At 50.6% G+C, this 14,805-nt stretch overlaps 1 protein-coding gene across 2 annotated transcripts in view; it reads right to left on the reverse strand.

Moving 5' to 3' along the window:
* The window catches only part of Gad1 (glutamate decarboxylase 1), a 36,341-nt gene extending 21,754 nt beyond the window's left edge, over positions 1–14,587 (reverse strand). Inside the window, exons 1-5 of one of the 2 annotated variants that reach the window (XM_038337048.1) lie at positions 14,485–14,587; positions 11,139–11,201; positions 6,379–6,540; positions 5,006–5,248; positions 25–115 (exon numbers count right to left, since the gene is read on the reverse strand). In XM_038337048.1, the coding sequence (XP_038192976.1) occupies positions 25–115; positions 5,006–5,248; positions 6,379–6,540; positions 11,139–11,201; positions 14,485–14,563 (638 nt within the window). In that variant the 5' untranslated portion in view covers positions 14,564–14,587. The remainder of the gene's footprint in view (positions 1–24; positions 116–5,005; positions 5,249–6,378; positions 6,541–11,138; positions 11,202–14,484) is intronic. The other variant, XM_038337049.1, reaches the window with a different exon arrangement.
* Positions 14,588–14,805: the final 218 nt, after the last annotated feature.

The following is a 14,805-nucleotide window of genomic DNA, read 5'->3' on the forward strand; positions in this document are numbered from 1 at the left end:
AGGAAAAGAATACACGAGACTTACATGTTGGTATTGGCGGTTGATGTCAGCCATTCACCAGCTAAACCAATGATATCCAAACCCGTAGAGAGCTGGTTGAAAAATCGAGGATGACCTAGAATGGCAACAGGCAAGCATTAAGGCAAAGCCAGGTTTCCCAGTCTATCTTCAGAGCAAAAGGGCTGGACCACACAGATGTATCTCTAACCTGAGGTCTGAGAGAGTTCTCCAAGGGTATGGGAGAAGGAGGAATTGGCACCAATGATACCCTCAGATGTCTGTTTCTAAGGCAGCATGCTTTTAACTCAAAAAATTGAAAATTGGGTTTGGGATGATGCCTCCGTGGTTAAGAACATTGGTTGCTTTTCCAGAAGACCCAGGTTCAATCCCTCGCACCCACATGGTGGTTTATAGCCATCTGTAACTCCAATCCCGGGTGATGTGATGCCCTCTTCTGGCCTCTGTGACCACTGCATGCACTTGGTACACAGGTATCCACACAGTGTACCATATGCAGCAGAATACACATACACACAAATTAGTAAGAGAAGAAGCATATGCCCCAAAACTGAGACCCATGAAATGTACTATGCCTTCCATTATCTTATTTGTTGACTTTCAGCTGAGCCCTTTCGTCACACTTATTTCTTCAATTATGAGAAAGGAAGTGGTAATGTTTTGACTGGTGGTGCACACCTGTGATCTTGGCCAGGGGCCAGGGGCACGAGGATAGTGAGTTCAAGGCCAACTTGGATTGCAAACTAAGATCCTTTTTCTCCACTACCTATGGAAGCGTGCAGTAGTTCTTATTCTCTTCATATCGATTGCAACCTTTGCTTCACTATCCCAAGGATGTTAAGTGCCAGGTTGAGATTGGCTAATGGAGAGGAGGCTGTAGGCTTCGGAGTGCTGTAGATCAAACCAAGCCTGGGCAGTTTCAAGGCAGAACTGATGCAGAGACCACCCACCACTCTCTGGGTTTCTGGGACAAATGTGATGTCAAGCAACAGTGGTTTTTGTCCATCGAGAGTTAGGTGCCCATAAAGTAATGGAGCTAAGCAGATTAAGAGCCGAGCTGACCCAGCATCTCCTCTACAGTAGACAGATCAGTCCTCACTCAGTTGCTGAGCACAGAAACACTTAGGCTCTGCGGCTCAAGAGCTCAATGCAGCCCACAGTGTGCCTCAACCGGCTTTGTGCTCAGTGTGAAGGTTTTGCTAACTTGATGTTTATCAAAAACTCAAATCCACACCAGCAGACTTGGTTCGGCTGCCATGAAAGAGTCACTGCAATAGATTAGCTAGTGAGTATGTGACAGAGCACAGTGTTGGGGAGATTTGCTGGCTGCTCTGTTTCCAGTGGAAACTGCCTTTGTCTGAGAGTATCTGTCAGAGAGCTAGTGGTTGACTGTTTCCGGGTCTAAGTCTCCTCCCTGAGAATCCACTCTCCCCTCAATGTCCTGGGAGAGGAGGAGTCATCTTTCTTCGGGAATATGGCTGCTGGTAGGTGTCTGCAGTCAGGTGGAAGACTCACCCCAGGCACATTAACTGGACTCAGCAGATTAACAAAAACAAAACAAAACAAAACAAAAGATGCTGGACAGTGGTGGCGCACGCCTTTAATCCTAGCACTCTGGGAGGCAGAGGCAAGTAGATTTCTATGAGTTTGAGACCAGCCTGGTCTACAGAGCAAGTTCCAGGCCAGCCAAGACTACACATAGAAACCCTGTCTTGGAAAAAAAAAAAAACCAAACAAAAAATAAAATAAATCAAAAGGCAGTATGAAGGCAGGAGTGGGACTTTTAGGGGAGCCAGGAAGCCTGGGAGGGGGGAGTTGGAATGGCTGTAAGCAAGACACATTGTATACATGTATGAAATTGTCAAGTAATAAAAATATTCTAAAGAAGCACTTCTGTTGATATCCATTAAAGCATATACAGTTCTTAAAACAGTTCCGTCATCCTAAGCTAGTACTGGATTATAATAAATAAGCTCAATCACACTTTATTTGATACGCACCCGAAGCCACACGGAATGGCAGAAGAACACACTACAAAGACTGATACAAAGTGAAACAGTCTGTCCACTGAGGTAAGGTGCGAAGGTTCCCCAACACCCGTTATCAGATGGCTACAGCCCTGCCTCCAGAATCCTCCAGAGTCCTCTAACAGCTTCCACTGAGCAGCAACCTAGTTTAGATTCCATTCCGTCTCCCTCACATCCTCCCGCCTCATCTTTTGCTCTTTCTGTGATTTTGTAGCCCGGACTGTTCTCAAACTGGGGTCTTCTTAACGTCACCGTCTCAGTATTGGCTTTATAGCCACACACCTCCAGGTCCAACCCAAGATTTTGACTTCAATTATGACAAGACACTGAATAATGAATGCATGGATTAAGTTCAAGTAAGGGGAGAAAGTATTTTAAAGTAAGGTTTCCCAACAAACAAACTGCAAAGAAGAAAGAGACGAAGGAAGAAATCAATTGAATAGGATGTGTATAAGCCAACTGCAGTGTGCGTGGACTTAACTGGATCCCGATTCGAGAGACTTGAGACAACATTCAGCAAAAGCTCTTATATATCTATGAGGCGACTGAATATTTCATAGTATTAAGGAACTTAGGTTTTTTTTTCAGTTGGAACATTGACGTGATTTTTTTAAAAAGAAATTCTTGAACGTGCAGATAGCTGTCGATGCAATAATATTCTGTTGGGGGCTTGCTTCCACAATGCAGAGAAGGGGTCAGGGTAGGAGCTGTTAATAGTTAAAGCTAGGTGTTGGGCGCATGGGTTCATTATACAATTCTACTTTGGTATAAATTCAAAATTTCTGTAATAAGAAGTTAAAAAAAGAACACGCCTGCAATCCCCTAAGTGGCTGCTCTGATTGAAGGCTGCCCCATCTCTGTGTCAGGTCACGGAAAATCATGTGCTGGGTCCTTTGTTAATTCGTAGAACAATGTCAAATGCCACCATATCCCCTCTTAGACTGTACCTAGAAGAATATGCTCCATTATCAGAACCCAACTAATTATTTGGGCACTAATATCCTTCAAAAACATTTCTGATGTTTCAGGAGTTTAGCCTATGGTTTGAATGCATACTCAAAGTTATAGACCAGCAATCAGGAAACTGGCTTTTGATACAGCGGCAATGGTTGTCCTTTAACGGGTGCCAACACTGTGAAGGGCAGCAGAAAGCTCCACGTGGTGTGGAAGATTACGCTCTCTGTAAATGCAAACGTCTGCCTCCGGAAGCTGCTGTGCCCATCAGAAGTGCACAGACTTAAGCATCTCAGTGGATTCATACATGAGATGATATGCAGTGAGCAATGATAGGCTTTCTCTGACCACAGGCGTGTGATGCTGTCATGGCATGATTTTGTGTTTTCTTTGGGATTTTGTAAATGAATGAATGGATGGGTGGACAGATAGATAGGTAAATAGGCAGGCAGGCAGACAGACAGACAGACATATAGTCTTACCCTACCATGGAGAAAGTTGTAAAGCAAAAAGTATGCCAAAGCAAGTCAAGCTGACACAGGGAATTCTGATTCTCTTCTAAGCCAGCAAGACAGCATGTCTTCTCCCCAGGAAGAGGTTAGCCATCAAACCCAGGGGATGGTAGTAGTGCTGAATTGATGAGTTCCTTCCTTCAACAAACAACACAGACTTCATGCATGTGACTGAGTCTGGCCTATTCAGTAACTATAAAATGAGACTATACTCAGACCAGTGGTGCTGGCTGACCTCAAAAGCTACTTGGAATTCCCTATTTAAACAGCTTCTTTGGTTAGCCTCGTTGGTTCATTAGGACAGTTTGTTTCCGACACCCAAGCCTTCTTACTCAGCTTCACTGCCACCAGCCTTCCCGATCCTGATCGTCAGTCTATCTTCTAGGCATTGAGATGAGGGGACATAAAGGGAGAGAGGGAAAGAAGCAACACCATGCCATTCCTCACCTCAAGGCTTCCCCCTGTGATGGCAACCGTGTCCAGGACCCCCAATTCCCGAAGATCTGTCTGCCTGAGAGTCGCCAGGCAGAGAAACTGTTCTTTATTTCAGTGTTAAGGAACAGCTCCTACAGAGGTTTAAAATGTCTTTGAACTTGGGGTGATTTTAAAGTAACCACTTGAGCCAGGATTGCTGATTAGAGAGGACTTGGGAAAGGTGAAGAGGGGGCAAAAGGACAATCTTTGAGTAGGAAATAGAACTTGGTGACTCATTTGGAATATGATGTAAGTGGGGGAGAAAAGGGGAGGGAGGGAAAGAGAGAGGGAGGGAGGGAGGGACAGAAAGGGAGGCTCTCTTGGGTGTTCTGGATTGAATTGTATTCCCCCAAAAGATAAATTCAAAGCCCAATCCCTTGTTCCTGTGACTGTGACTCTACTTGGCAATAGGGTTTTTGAGGTGCAAACAATCTAGACAAGGCCATTAATCCAAAAAAGGGGGTATCCTTATGTGAAGAGAAGATATGGCAAACATTCACAGGGAAGAGGCCATGTGGAGGGAAGGCCAAGGCCACCGTGCGGTGTCTACAAACGGAGGAATGCCAAAGAGAACGCCCAGGAAGACCAGAAACCACAAAGTCGAGGTTGGATCTTTTATGAGCGCCTTCAAAGAAAGCCTGGCCCTGCTGACACTGCGATTTCGAAGACTCAGACTCCAAAACTGTGAAAGAATGAATCCCCATTGTTTGTGATAGTTTGTAACGACAACCCTTAGAGGGAAAGGACAGGTGAGGGCGAGTGAGGTGGATCTCAGAGAAGACCAATGGGATGGCCTCTCTGCTCTCCTTAGGTCATGAATAGCCTAACACAAAAACAAACAAGCAAGCAATAAAATGACTTGTTGACACATATCTGCACCTTTTTTAGTTTTAAAAGAAATGATGAGCTTTTGCCAGGGTTGTCGCTCTAGTCAGTGTGACCCAGACATGACCTTGTGGTCACTGAGGACCTGATGTCCTCCCTCCCCAGGACGAATGGTCAACCCCTCCTCACGCTTACCTGTACGAACCCCATACTTTAGGGTATCTCTGCAGTCAACTAGGATCTGCTCCAGAGACTCGGGGTGGTCAGACAGCTCCAAATTAAAGCCCTCCATTCCCTCCAGCAACTGGTGTGGGTGGTGGAAGTCCAGCACCTTGGTGGAGCGATCAAACGTCTTGCGGACATAGTTGAGGAGTATGTCTACCACCTCGAGCAGGAACTGCACGGTTTGCTCCTCCCCGTTCTTAGCCGGAAGGAGATCTAACCAGAGAAGGGAAGCCAAAGAGTGATGATTAGCACCTGCCTCGTACCTATGTTTCCCTGGGCCAGCCTTCAGAGGGGCCCCGTTGCTTTCCAGGATACGGATTTATACTGCTATTTGGATGCCCGGTCCCCAGAAGGATGCACTTCTGCCCACACAAAGACATTGGATGCATTCCTAGGGCTTTCCACACTTCCAGAGAGTCGGGATATGGGGGAGGAGTGAGCGCTTAGAGGAACCTTGAGCAACTGACCCTGGCAGCTGTCCATTTGCTGAATGGACACCTGGGAGGAACACGATGTGAAGTACTTCTGTTGGCCTCCCGGAGACCAGGTGGCCCTGTGCATCTGGTTTGGTGTTAATGATCTGTTTGATCTGTGGGTAGCAGAAGGTGGGGCTGCTGTGGGTATGGGCTCTAGAAGGTGACAAAAGGGACCACCATCTTTCTGTTGACTTCATCCTTTGGGGCCTAGACTTATTTTTAGATATCTGGAGGTGACTTGGGCTCTCAGCTCTGTAGAGCAGACTTAGAAAGAGCGGTGAGCAGGAAAAGAGCTGTTGGGGCCCCCAGTGACATTTCCAGGATAGCCCAAGTGTGGGTTGTGTGGCCATCCAGGGCATGTCTGTCTCGGAGGTTTAATGAAGCTGTGGCTTCTGTGGTTCTGCCAGAGGTAAGGGAGAGGGGAGTCCCCTGAGCTGCTGAGGAGGGCCTGGGAAGGTACCTCCCAAGGTTTGCATTGCAGAGCCCACAGGAGCTAGCAAAGGATCTTCAAAAGGAATGTGAGTCTACCATCTTTGGTCATGAGGTCCAGACACACAGCTTCCCACAGAGTGGGTTGGGGGTTTGGAGGTTGGTAATCTTGGAAGATAAGTGTCCCTATTTGTCTCTAGGAGTCTCTTTAGAACCAAATGACTTACAGACTTCCTTCATCTGCCTTTCAAAACAGCAGGGACCTGGGCAGTGGGGTAGAAGGGAGTCTGGTCCATACCAAGGTCAGAAAAACAGTTTCATGAGGGTTCACAGAGTAATGATATTTCTTAGTGAAAGAAGTAAAATCTCAGGGGGAAATCAAGACCCTCAAATGAGTCACCAACTGGTTAGGCATGGTGGGGTCTGGGGAGGGACCACCTTGAGCAAAGAGATTGGAGAAGTCGGTCTCTGTGCGCCGGAAGCGGGCACCCGCGTCTCCACTGTTTTCACAGGAAAGCAGGTTCTTGGAGGACTGCCTCTCCCTGAAGGCGCTCACAAGGCGACTCTTCTCTTCCAGGCTATTGGTCCTTTGCAAGAAGCCTAAAGCACAAGAAGGTAGGTCAGAGAGACTGAGAACTACCGAGCTACCAAAGGCTAGCTGCGCGACCCGCCGGCTGAGCCTCCAGGCAGGGCTCTCGCTTTTGCTAAGGGAAGTCACCCAGTGTCACGGGTTTATTCTACAGTGACTCTGCACTGCTTGCCTTCAGGCGGGGAGGGGCTGTGTCCAGTGTCATCAGTGGCACAGACCCAGTCATGCAAGAGAGAAAAAGCAGCAAGTGTGCCCCATCTTCTCTCGAATGTGACAACAAACTGAATTAAGTTGACTGGACAGCTTCCACTCCAGTAACCCGCCCCAGGATGGGGTCTGGAAGGAGGGGACCCAGAGAGGATGCTGACAATATTGGGGCTGTGGAACCAGTGGGATGAGGACAGAAGAGGGAGGAGGGTGAAGACCAACGGAAGGAGGAAGGGAGAGGACAGCAGAGGGAGGAGGGTGAGGACAGCAGAGGGAGGAGGGTGAGGACAGCAAAGGGAGGAGGGTGAGGGCAGCAGAGGGAGGGTGGTCAGGACAACAGAGGGAGGGTGGTCAGGACAGCAGAGGGAGGAGGGTGAGGGCAGCAGAGGGAGGAAAGATAAGGTCCTGGAAGTTAAGGAAGATGTCTTTTTCTGGTACCAGGTAAATATCACAGGTGTAATACTTTTGACTCAAAAATGCAGTGCAGCTTTTCCTGAGCCACCTGTCTCCACTGATACAGTATTAGAGAAAAGGCAAGAAAGCTTCAACATCTTCCAACCTTGACACAGGCTTAGCCAGTTATAGGTACTAATGGATCACCTGATGTAGGCTTAGCCAGCTATAGGTACTCATGGAACACTTGTAAGAGAGCAGCTTGTCATGTAGTTAGAATGAGACAGATGCAGTGAGATCAATCTCTCCCCTTCCAGAAGCTTCAGTCTGGCAGTTGGCCACCTCTGTCACAGTAATGACAGGAAGCTATGCAAGAAGCATACTGAAATGAACTCTTGAGTTCAGGCTGGGATTCACAGCACCCCATCACTTCCCCTAAGAAGGAGAAGAAATCTCGCTTACTCATGGCATGCAGTGCAAATACCCTCAGCAGCACTCCAGGAAACAGGGTTGAACCCAACAGGCTGGAAGGCCTGCCAACTTGTAGCATGTTCCCCCACCCCCATCAAGTACTGTACCCCGCTCTCAAACCTGTCTAGGTACAAACCAAGATCCTTAAGACATAATCAAGAGTCCACAGCCAGGAGGCAGCAACCATTCATGAGAGGGTTGTAGGGTCCTGGCCCCTGCACTTTTTCCCTTTGTCAAGAACAACGGTTATAGAGTGGATCTGACTGGAGAAACCAAATCCATATGGCTCAATGAAGGGTGGTCCTGTCCATCTGAGTCCTACCTTGCAGTTTCTATCATCTGATCAAAGCTCCTCTTGGCTCAGAGAGGCCCTGCAAGGAGCTATTTGCTTCTCCAGGAATGGTGATGTAGAGGATGATATGGGATGAAGGATGAAATTAAGTGGAGGATGCTATTGAGGTGAATGCTTTAACAATGGTTTGAGTAGAGGGTTCCTGAAACTTCCCCAGAAGCACCTTGTATTCTCTCTTGCTCTGTACCCCAGCCACCAGGATTTAGCACTGGCCTGTGAGTAACTGACACAGGGGAGAGAGCTTGCAGCTTGTGTTGATTCAAGTCATAGATGGCCATCCGCCCAGGCTCAAATGAAGATGAGCGGCATCGTGACTTCCCCCTCTGGGTTGGTGGGTGTTCTTCATCCTCACCCCCCCATAGCAAAGGCCAGGGCCCTAGTGAGCTGTGTAGAAACAGAGCACTATGCTCCGCACAGTTGTTTCCAAATGAAGCTCCAAGCAAGGTGTGACATAAAGCCACACGGTCACTGGACACAGTGGATGCTGAAACCCAGCACCACGCAGCTTTGGGACATGCGCTCCTTTTTAGTTTTTGTGGGCACAGGGCATATTAACAGATCTGCAGTTTTCACAAGAAACCAGCAATACAGAGCGTTTGAGGTATCTCCATCTTTAGAATAGGCAACTGATTACAAACTTAGAACACACATATGGAGGGGCTGTCCAGGTAGCAAGTTTTTGGACCTCTACAGAGGTAAGTGATGGAAGACCAAGGACACGCTGGAGAGCTGGCAGAGCCAGAGGCTTAAGCAAGCTTGCCACTTACTCTATCTAGGTCATACCACCATGCCTGCAGCCACTCTCCAGCTCTTGGCAGAACCTTGGGTTTCTTCCATCTGATTACTCTCCCAGGGGGTTCTGCCTCTAGAGCCCAGGGTATGACTAGGGACTCTGTGACCATCCTTGCAGCTTCATTCCCTGGAGTAAGAAGGGGGGTAGGGAATGGGTGAGAGCTGAATCTCAGCAAAGCATGCAGATGCTTAGGGGACCATCCAGGGTGATGGATTTGAAGAAAGAGACTATCAGATCCTTGGCCGTCAAGTCTTGTTGGTGTTAGGTCTGGGATGAGAGGAGTCTGGGAATGGGCTGGAGTGGGCTGTGGATTCAGGGTATTGACTCGAAGTGTGGGAAATAAACCCTTACTCTGCTTTTGCCTTCTTCCAGCACCAAGCCTCCAAAGGCAAAGCATTTGGTTAGTGTAATTTTCCCCGCAGTACTGTCCTCTGTTCCCCTCATCTCACACAGGTTGCAACTTCTCCCAACGTGTGTGTGTGTGTGTGTGTGTGTGTGTGTGTGTAGAGAGAGAGGGGGGGTGGAGAGGGGGAGAGAGGGAGAGAGGGAGAGAGGGAGAGAGAGAGAGAGAGAGAGAGAGAGAGAGAGAGAGAGAGAGAGAGAGAGAGAGAGAGAGAGAGAGAGAGAGATCTCTATGGATGACAGTCCCCGCCCCCATGCTCCCAGACGTCGGGTCTGTCTCAGACAGAAGTATTTGGTTCTCATCTTCCAAGGCCCAGTTGCAAGAGCAGGAGGAGGCAGGACAGAAACTGTGCCTTCAAGTCCTAGCTCCTACAGACAGGTGGCGGAAGAAAAGTGCCTTCACCTGGAACCTGTCCCTACCTACTCCGTTGCCCAGGCAGACACTAGGGCCCTTTCTGTTCTGTTTGCCGCCGGGTTGCACGACAAATGTCAACAGCAGAAGGCGGGAGCCACAGCGCCAAGAGGGACCAGGCGGGAAACGGGCCATTAAGCCAGGAATGGCTGGGTGGGAGTGGGAAGGGGCTATTAATAGAACAAAGCTCTGGGCTCTTAACTGCCCCTGCTTAGATATCGCTTCTGGTGTGGCCCACCAGCTTTGCGTGCAGGAGACTCTCTAAACCCCTGGGCTTTCCAGAATAGGCGCTAGGTCTCGCGCATGGTTAATAGTGGATTCCGGGATCCAGGGCCCCAGAGATGCAAACAGGATCGTGCGCGGCCAACATGGAAGGACGCCGATTTCCAAAGGCCCTAAAGAACCACTCTCCCCATCGATTCTCAATGGCTACAACCTGGGCACTGGAGGGAGGGGGAGTTGGAGAGGCGGGCAGGTCAAGCCTCCTCAGCACCCACTCCCCTCCGGGTCCCTGCGCTCCCTAGGCTGGGGGGCGGAGCTCAAGCGCCCAGCACCGGCTCCGCTACAATCTCGTGCCCAGCAGCTGACGGATGGGTCTTTAATAAGTCCCTCGTTAATCTTCCCCCGCCTCTCCACCCCCTGCCCGGGGAAACACGTATTTTCTGGCCCGATAAGGCTAGAGAATTTTAGAAATGTAGTCAGGAAAGAAGCTCCTCATTGTTCAGCCGGAGCCATTCAGCTGTGTCCCTTCGAACAAATCTCCTATTTTTTTTCTTCTTAAAAAAAAAATTACAACCCTTGGGCGTTTTCATTTCAGACCCTTCCGTTCCTTTTCCTCCCCCTCCCCGATCTGTTTTCCTTCCCTGCTGGCAAATCGTGCAAGACAACCGCCTCCCACCCCCAACATTCTCTCCTTCCCTGCAGCTCCCCTCCCACACCTGCCCCCCCTTCCTTCTTTTCTGCTGCCGTCGAAGACCCACAGGGCAAACCGTCCGGTCCACGCTGTCCACACTTCCCCTAGACAGGCCACCTAGGGCTGCGGGCAACCCTTTTCCTTTCTTGGGCCCCTGAAGCCCCAAGAACGAAATTTGAATTCGGTGCAAAACCCTTAGGCTGGGGAAGCCACTTTCAATCGGGGAGGGTGGAGAGAGAAACCACGAAGGGCCGGTAGCAGTCCTGATAAATATTGCGCCTTTGGTCTGCTTGCCCCGAAAATCAGACCAGTTCGCAATTTTTATGCGATTTTTACAGACTCGAGAGCAGAAAGCACTAGTTAGCCAAGCAGCCCGGCTGCCGCTTGGAGGTGCTGTATCCCCACTTCCGAAGCATTATTGGGCGAAATGAGTCCCCCGGATCTAAGCGTTTTCTGGTTATTGGGTCTCCAAGAGACCTCTCCTGCCCAGCGAGAGCCAGGGCCTGCAAAGGACCGCTTCCACTGGACATGGGAACTGTAAAGGAGTTAGAACACCAGGTCCAAGGGCCAGGGTCCTCCTCCAGACGCCGGACACGCCTACAAACCCACTGTCACAATTGTCGTTTCCCTCCGAAGAGACCCACTCCTGAGGGCCTGTTTACTTACCACAGATCTTCAGGCCCAGTTTTCTGGTACATCCATGGGCTACGCCACACCAAGTATCATATGCTAGGGGCAAAGACAGGAAAAAGAAATTAGCAAGGTTAAGGCCGGTGAGAAACTGTGTAGGGCACAAAGGTTTTGGAGAGGGCTGTGGAGGTCCTCCCCAGCGCACCTCCCAAAAAGCTCTGCTCTGGAAGGAACAAGGAACTACCTACATTCTTGGTTCACAGACAGAGCTCCCAGCTCTCATAAAGCTTCCTGCCTGCTGCTGACTTCAGGTACTGAACCGTGTTTTGAAGAAGTGATGCTCACAGCTATGGACGCCACCCACAAGCGTCTCCACCAGGGCAAAAGCTAACCACACACACAAAGATGGCCTTGGCGCTTGCGTGGCTCAGCTACCCTACCCGCTGGGCCCAGCCCCAGGTCTCAGTCTTTGGGCTTGAAGAGGACAATACAACAGCTCATATAGGGAACACAGAGGCATCTGGGACCCAAACGTCTCATAATTTCTTGGCGGGTCTCCAGCCGAGTGGCAGCTTAAAATAAACTGGCATGAAATGGGGTCGCAGAAGAGTTCAGGAATTAATTGGGTGAAAAATAGTATTTGACTAGATGATCGGACTCGCATGACTGCTCCAGTCAGACTGGGGAGCAGAGAAGACAATGGTCCGCCAGTCTTCCTGTCCTCAGCCCACCCACCCCTAACCCCCTTCTCAACCTGCCCCTCATTAACCCTTCTGCTTGGACTCCTAAGGTCTGGAGCAGGCGGATGTGGGCACCTCTCTTCCGGGTCTGAACCGCCGGCTGCAGGACTTTCCTTTTTTAAGACCATTTTCGAGGCACTCAGGTGTTAACTCCCAGCAAAGAATGCGAAGAGGCAGCCTACCGCCCCCGAGAAGCCTTCCTTCGTGTAGGGTGGGTCCAAAGAGAAATCCCCTCCCCATTCCTCCCAGCAAGGCGCCTCCCATCCCCCACCCCACCCGGACCCGCTCCTCCAGCGACACACGAGTGTTGGCAGCGATAAGCAGAGTGACATCCATTAAACCCCAGGCACAACAGAGCCCCAGAGGGGAGAAGAAACGGCCTGACGTCGGGAGACAGTATGTCACAGATGGAATTCCACTGACAGAAAGGAAATCGTTGCAACAGCAAAACCCTAATAATAGTACCTGGAGCATAGAGCTCTACTTCCTCCCAAAAGCTGTGCTTTCTCTTTCTCTTCTCACCCAATCAACAAAACAACCCAGGAAACACTCAGGAGTGTGGGTCTAAGATTCAGGTGACAAAAACATTTCAGCTCTGAGAGGTTAAGAGTTTTTCCCAAGGTCACTTGGCCTGAGGTTGGCGTTCAGAAACAGTCCAGTTTATTTATTTTCTTCCTTCAAGTTAGGCGTTGATAAAAACAGGAAGACAGGAAGGAAGAAAGATGGGCGAGAGCCCCTTTGTTGTGGCCGGAGTTGAGAACACCTTTTCCTACATGCGGGAGAGCACCTTCCTGCCAGGGGGTTGCTGGAATAAGGTGTGGTGTGTGTGTGTGTGTGTGTGTGTGTGTGTGTGTGTGTGGTGTGTGTGTGCATGCGCGCTCGTAGGAGGAGCAGAACCAACGCCTTCCAGAGGATCCAGCAGAGCAAGCTGGGCAGGTGGGGGTGTGTCTTTCGGGGAGGGTGGAAAGTGAACCAAGCCTGGGGCCCCGAGGTCCAGGGCTCTTCAGTTAAGGGTAGGTGTTCCTAGGAAAAGGCTATTCTCCCCGGCAGGGGTACTTAGAACTCTGGCCTCCATTTTGGTGGTTTCCAGAGGCACCATGCCACACGTGAACTCAGACCATCCCCTCGCCTTTGCTGAGGCCAGACATTTGAGGACTGGGGCGATCTGGATGTAGGATGCAGGGGTGCCTAGTCAGAAGGGTTGCCCCCAACTCTGCAGGAGAGGGAGAAAAGTGTGCATTGTGGGGATGGAGACTGAACTAAAATTTGGGGAGGCCTGGAAAAGAAATCTATGCAGGCCCAATCAACAGACAAAAGGGGCACAGGCCTCAAGTTCTGCCAAGCCAGCTCCCACCCCTGCCTCCGCTGCCAGCGCCTGGCTCACGTGCCGCCAGCACTGGTGATCCACCGGAGCCCCGCTTTGTTGGGTGTATAATTGTAGCCTGCCTGCGTACAGAAAGAGGGGGCTGCTAAGGGAACTGCAAAGTGGCCTGAGGAATTAGGGCCTCCTGCTCCAGAGTCTGCCCGCCCCCCCCCAGAGATTGAAGGGGGCTTTCCTGCCTTCTTCTTGCCACTTGCAAAGAAGAGCACAATTGTTTTCACAAGCTTATAATAAGTGAAGCAAAAAAACGCAGCAGCAAGGAGCACTCTCCACCACACTGATCTACCTCAGCTCCTCCCCTGTAGAGATTCTGAGGCCAGAGCTACCTGGAGCTGATAGATTTGTGGAAGAGGGGTGGGGAAAGACTTCATCCCCAAAAGGAAAAAAGACAAACAAATCCCGTGTCTCCGCTCCTCTGTAAGGAGTCAGAAAGTCAGTCGGAATTAGAGACAGATCGGGTGGGGAAGCATAGATGCTCCCTTTATCTGGTTTCCCGTTCTCTCCGAGACTTGTCACCTGCTGACAGGTCTCTGGACCAGGAAAAAGCATAAGGGTGCTTTTGCCTCCCGGCTTGGCAAGCCATTTCTTCTCCTAGTTAGCCCCCCACACCGTGCCACTCCGGATGATGCCTAATATCCCCCCCACCCCGCCCTTTTTGTCTCTAAGATGTAATTAATTGAATCTCAAGCAGCTCTGTGCACCTTTCACGCCCCTGGCTTCGCCCTCACTCGTCAATAGCTAGACACAAATTTGGAGCAATTAGGGACCCTGAGTTTTCTAAAAGCTGCAATTAACGTCGAAATTTCCCCTGATTATGGACTATGAGTACAGCGCTGGGGACAGAGGAAGGGAGAGGAGAGGAGGAGGTCAGGTCTGAACTCAAAGCTAGAGCAAAATAACTATTCTCGCTGGGACTCCGGGTTCCTCACACAGCCTTCCCTGTTCTGACCCCTGTTGTCCCATCAAACAAAAAACAACAACGTAACGCCTGCCTTGCGCGCCTCATCCCGTCGCTAAGACCCTAGGGATCTATGCCGCGGGGCCCCTGTGAAGTCGTCGCTCTTCGGTGCCCTGGGAGTCACCTCATGTCCCCGGCAGCCAAATGACCTCTAAGCTGGAACCTGGGATAGGGCCCCATTTGTTTCCCAGCCTCCATCATTTCCATTCTCTCCTTTAGCGTTCCGACAGCGCAGCCTCCCGCGGTCCCAGCGCCCCCACCCTCGCTGCAGTCCATTTAATAGGAAACTGGGGCAGGACCTACTTGTAGGGCGCAGGTTGGTAGTATTAGGATCTGCTCCCGAGTTCGAGGAGGTTGCAGACGGAGGAGTGGAAGATGCCATCAGCTCGGTGGTCCCGGGGTCTCTACTGTTCAAAGGTCCCCTGCGGGTTGGGCGCCGGAACAGGCTGCAAACAGAAAAGGGAGAGCTGCGCTGGGGAGAGCTTCTGGGTCCTGCGGCCCGGGTCACAGAAGTCTCGGAGACAGAAGAGAGACCAAGGGCAGCGAGCTGGCTGGGTCCCGGTGCGCTGTGGGTGGGAGGGGGTGGGGAGGCGCTCGCTAGCTCCGAGACTGGGGCGCAGGCAC

The sequence above is a fragment of the Arvicola amphibius genome, chromosome 7, assembly GCF_903992535.2.
Source record: "Arvicola amphibius chromosome 7, mArvAmp1.2, whole genome shotgun sequence".
NCBI classification, from domain to species: Eukaryota; Metazoa; Chordata; class Mammalia; order Rodentia; family Cricetidae; genus Arvicola; species Arvicola amphibius.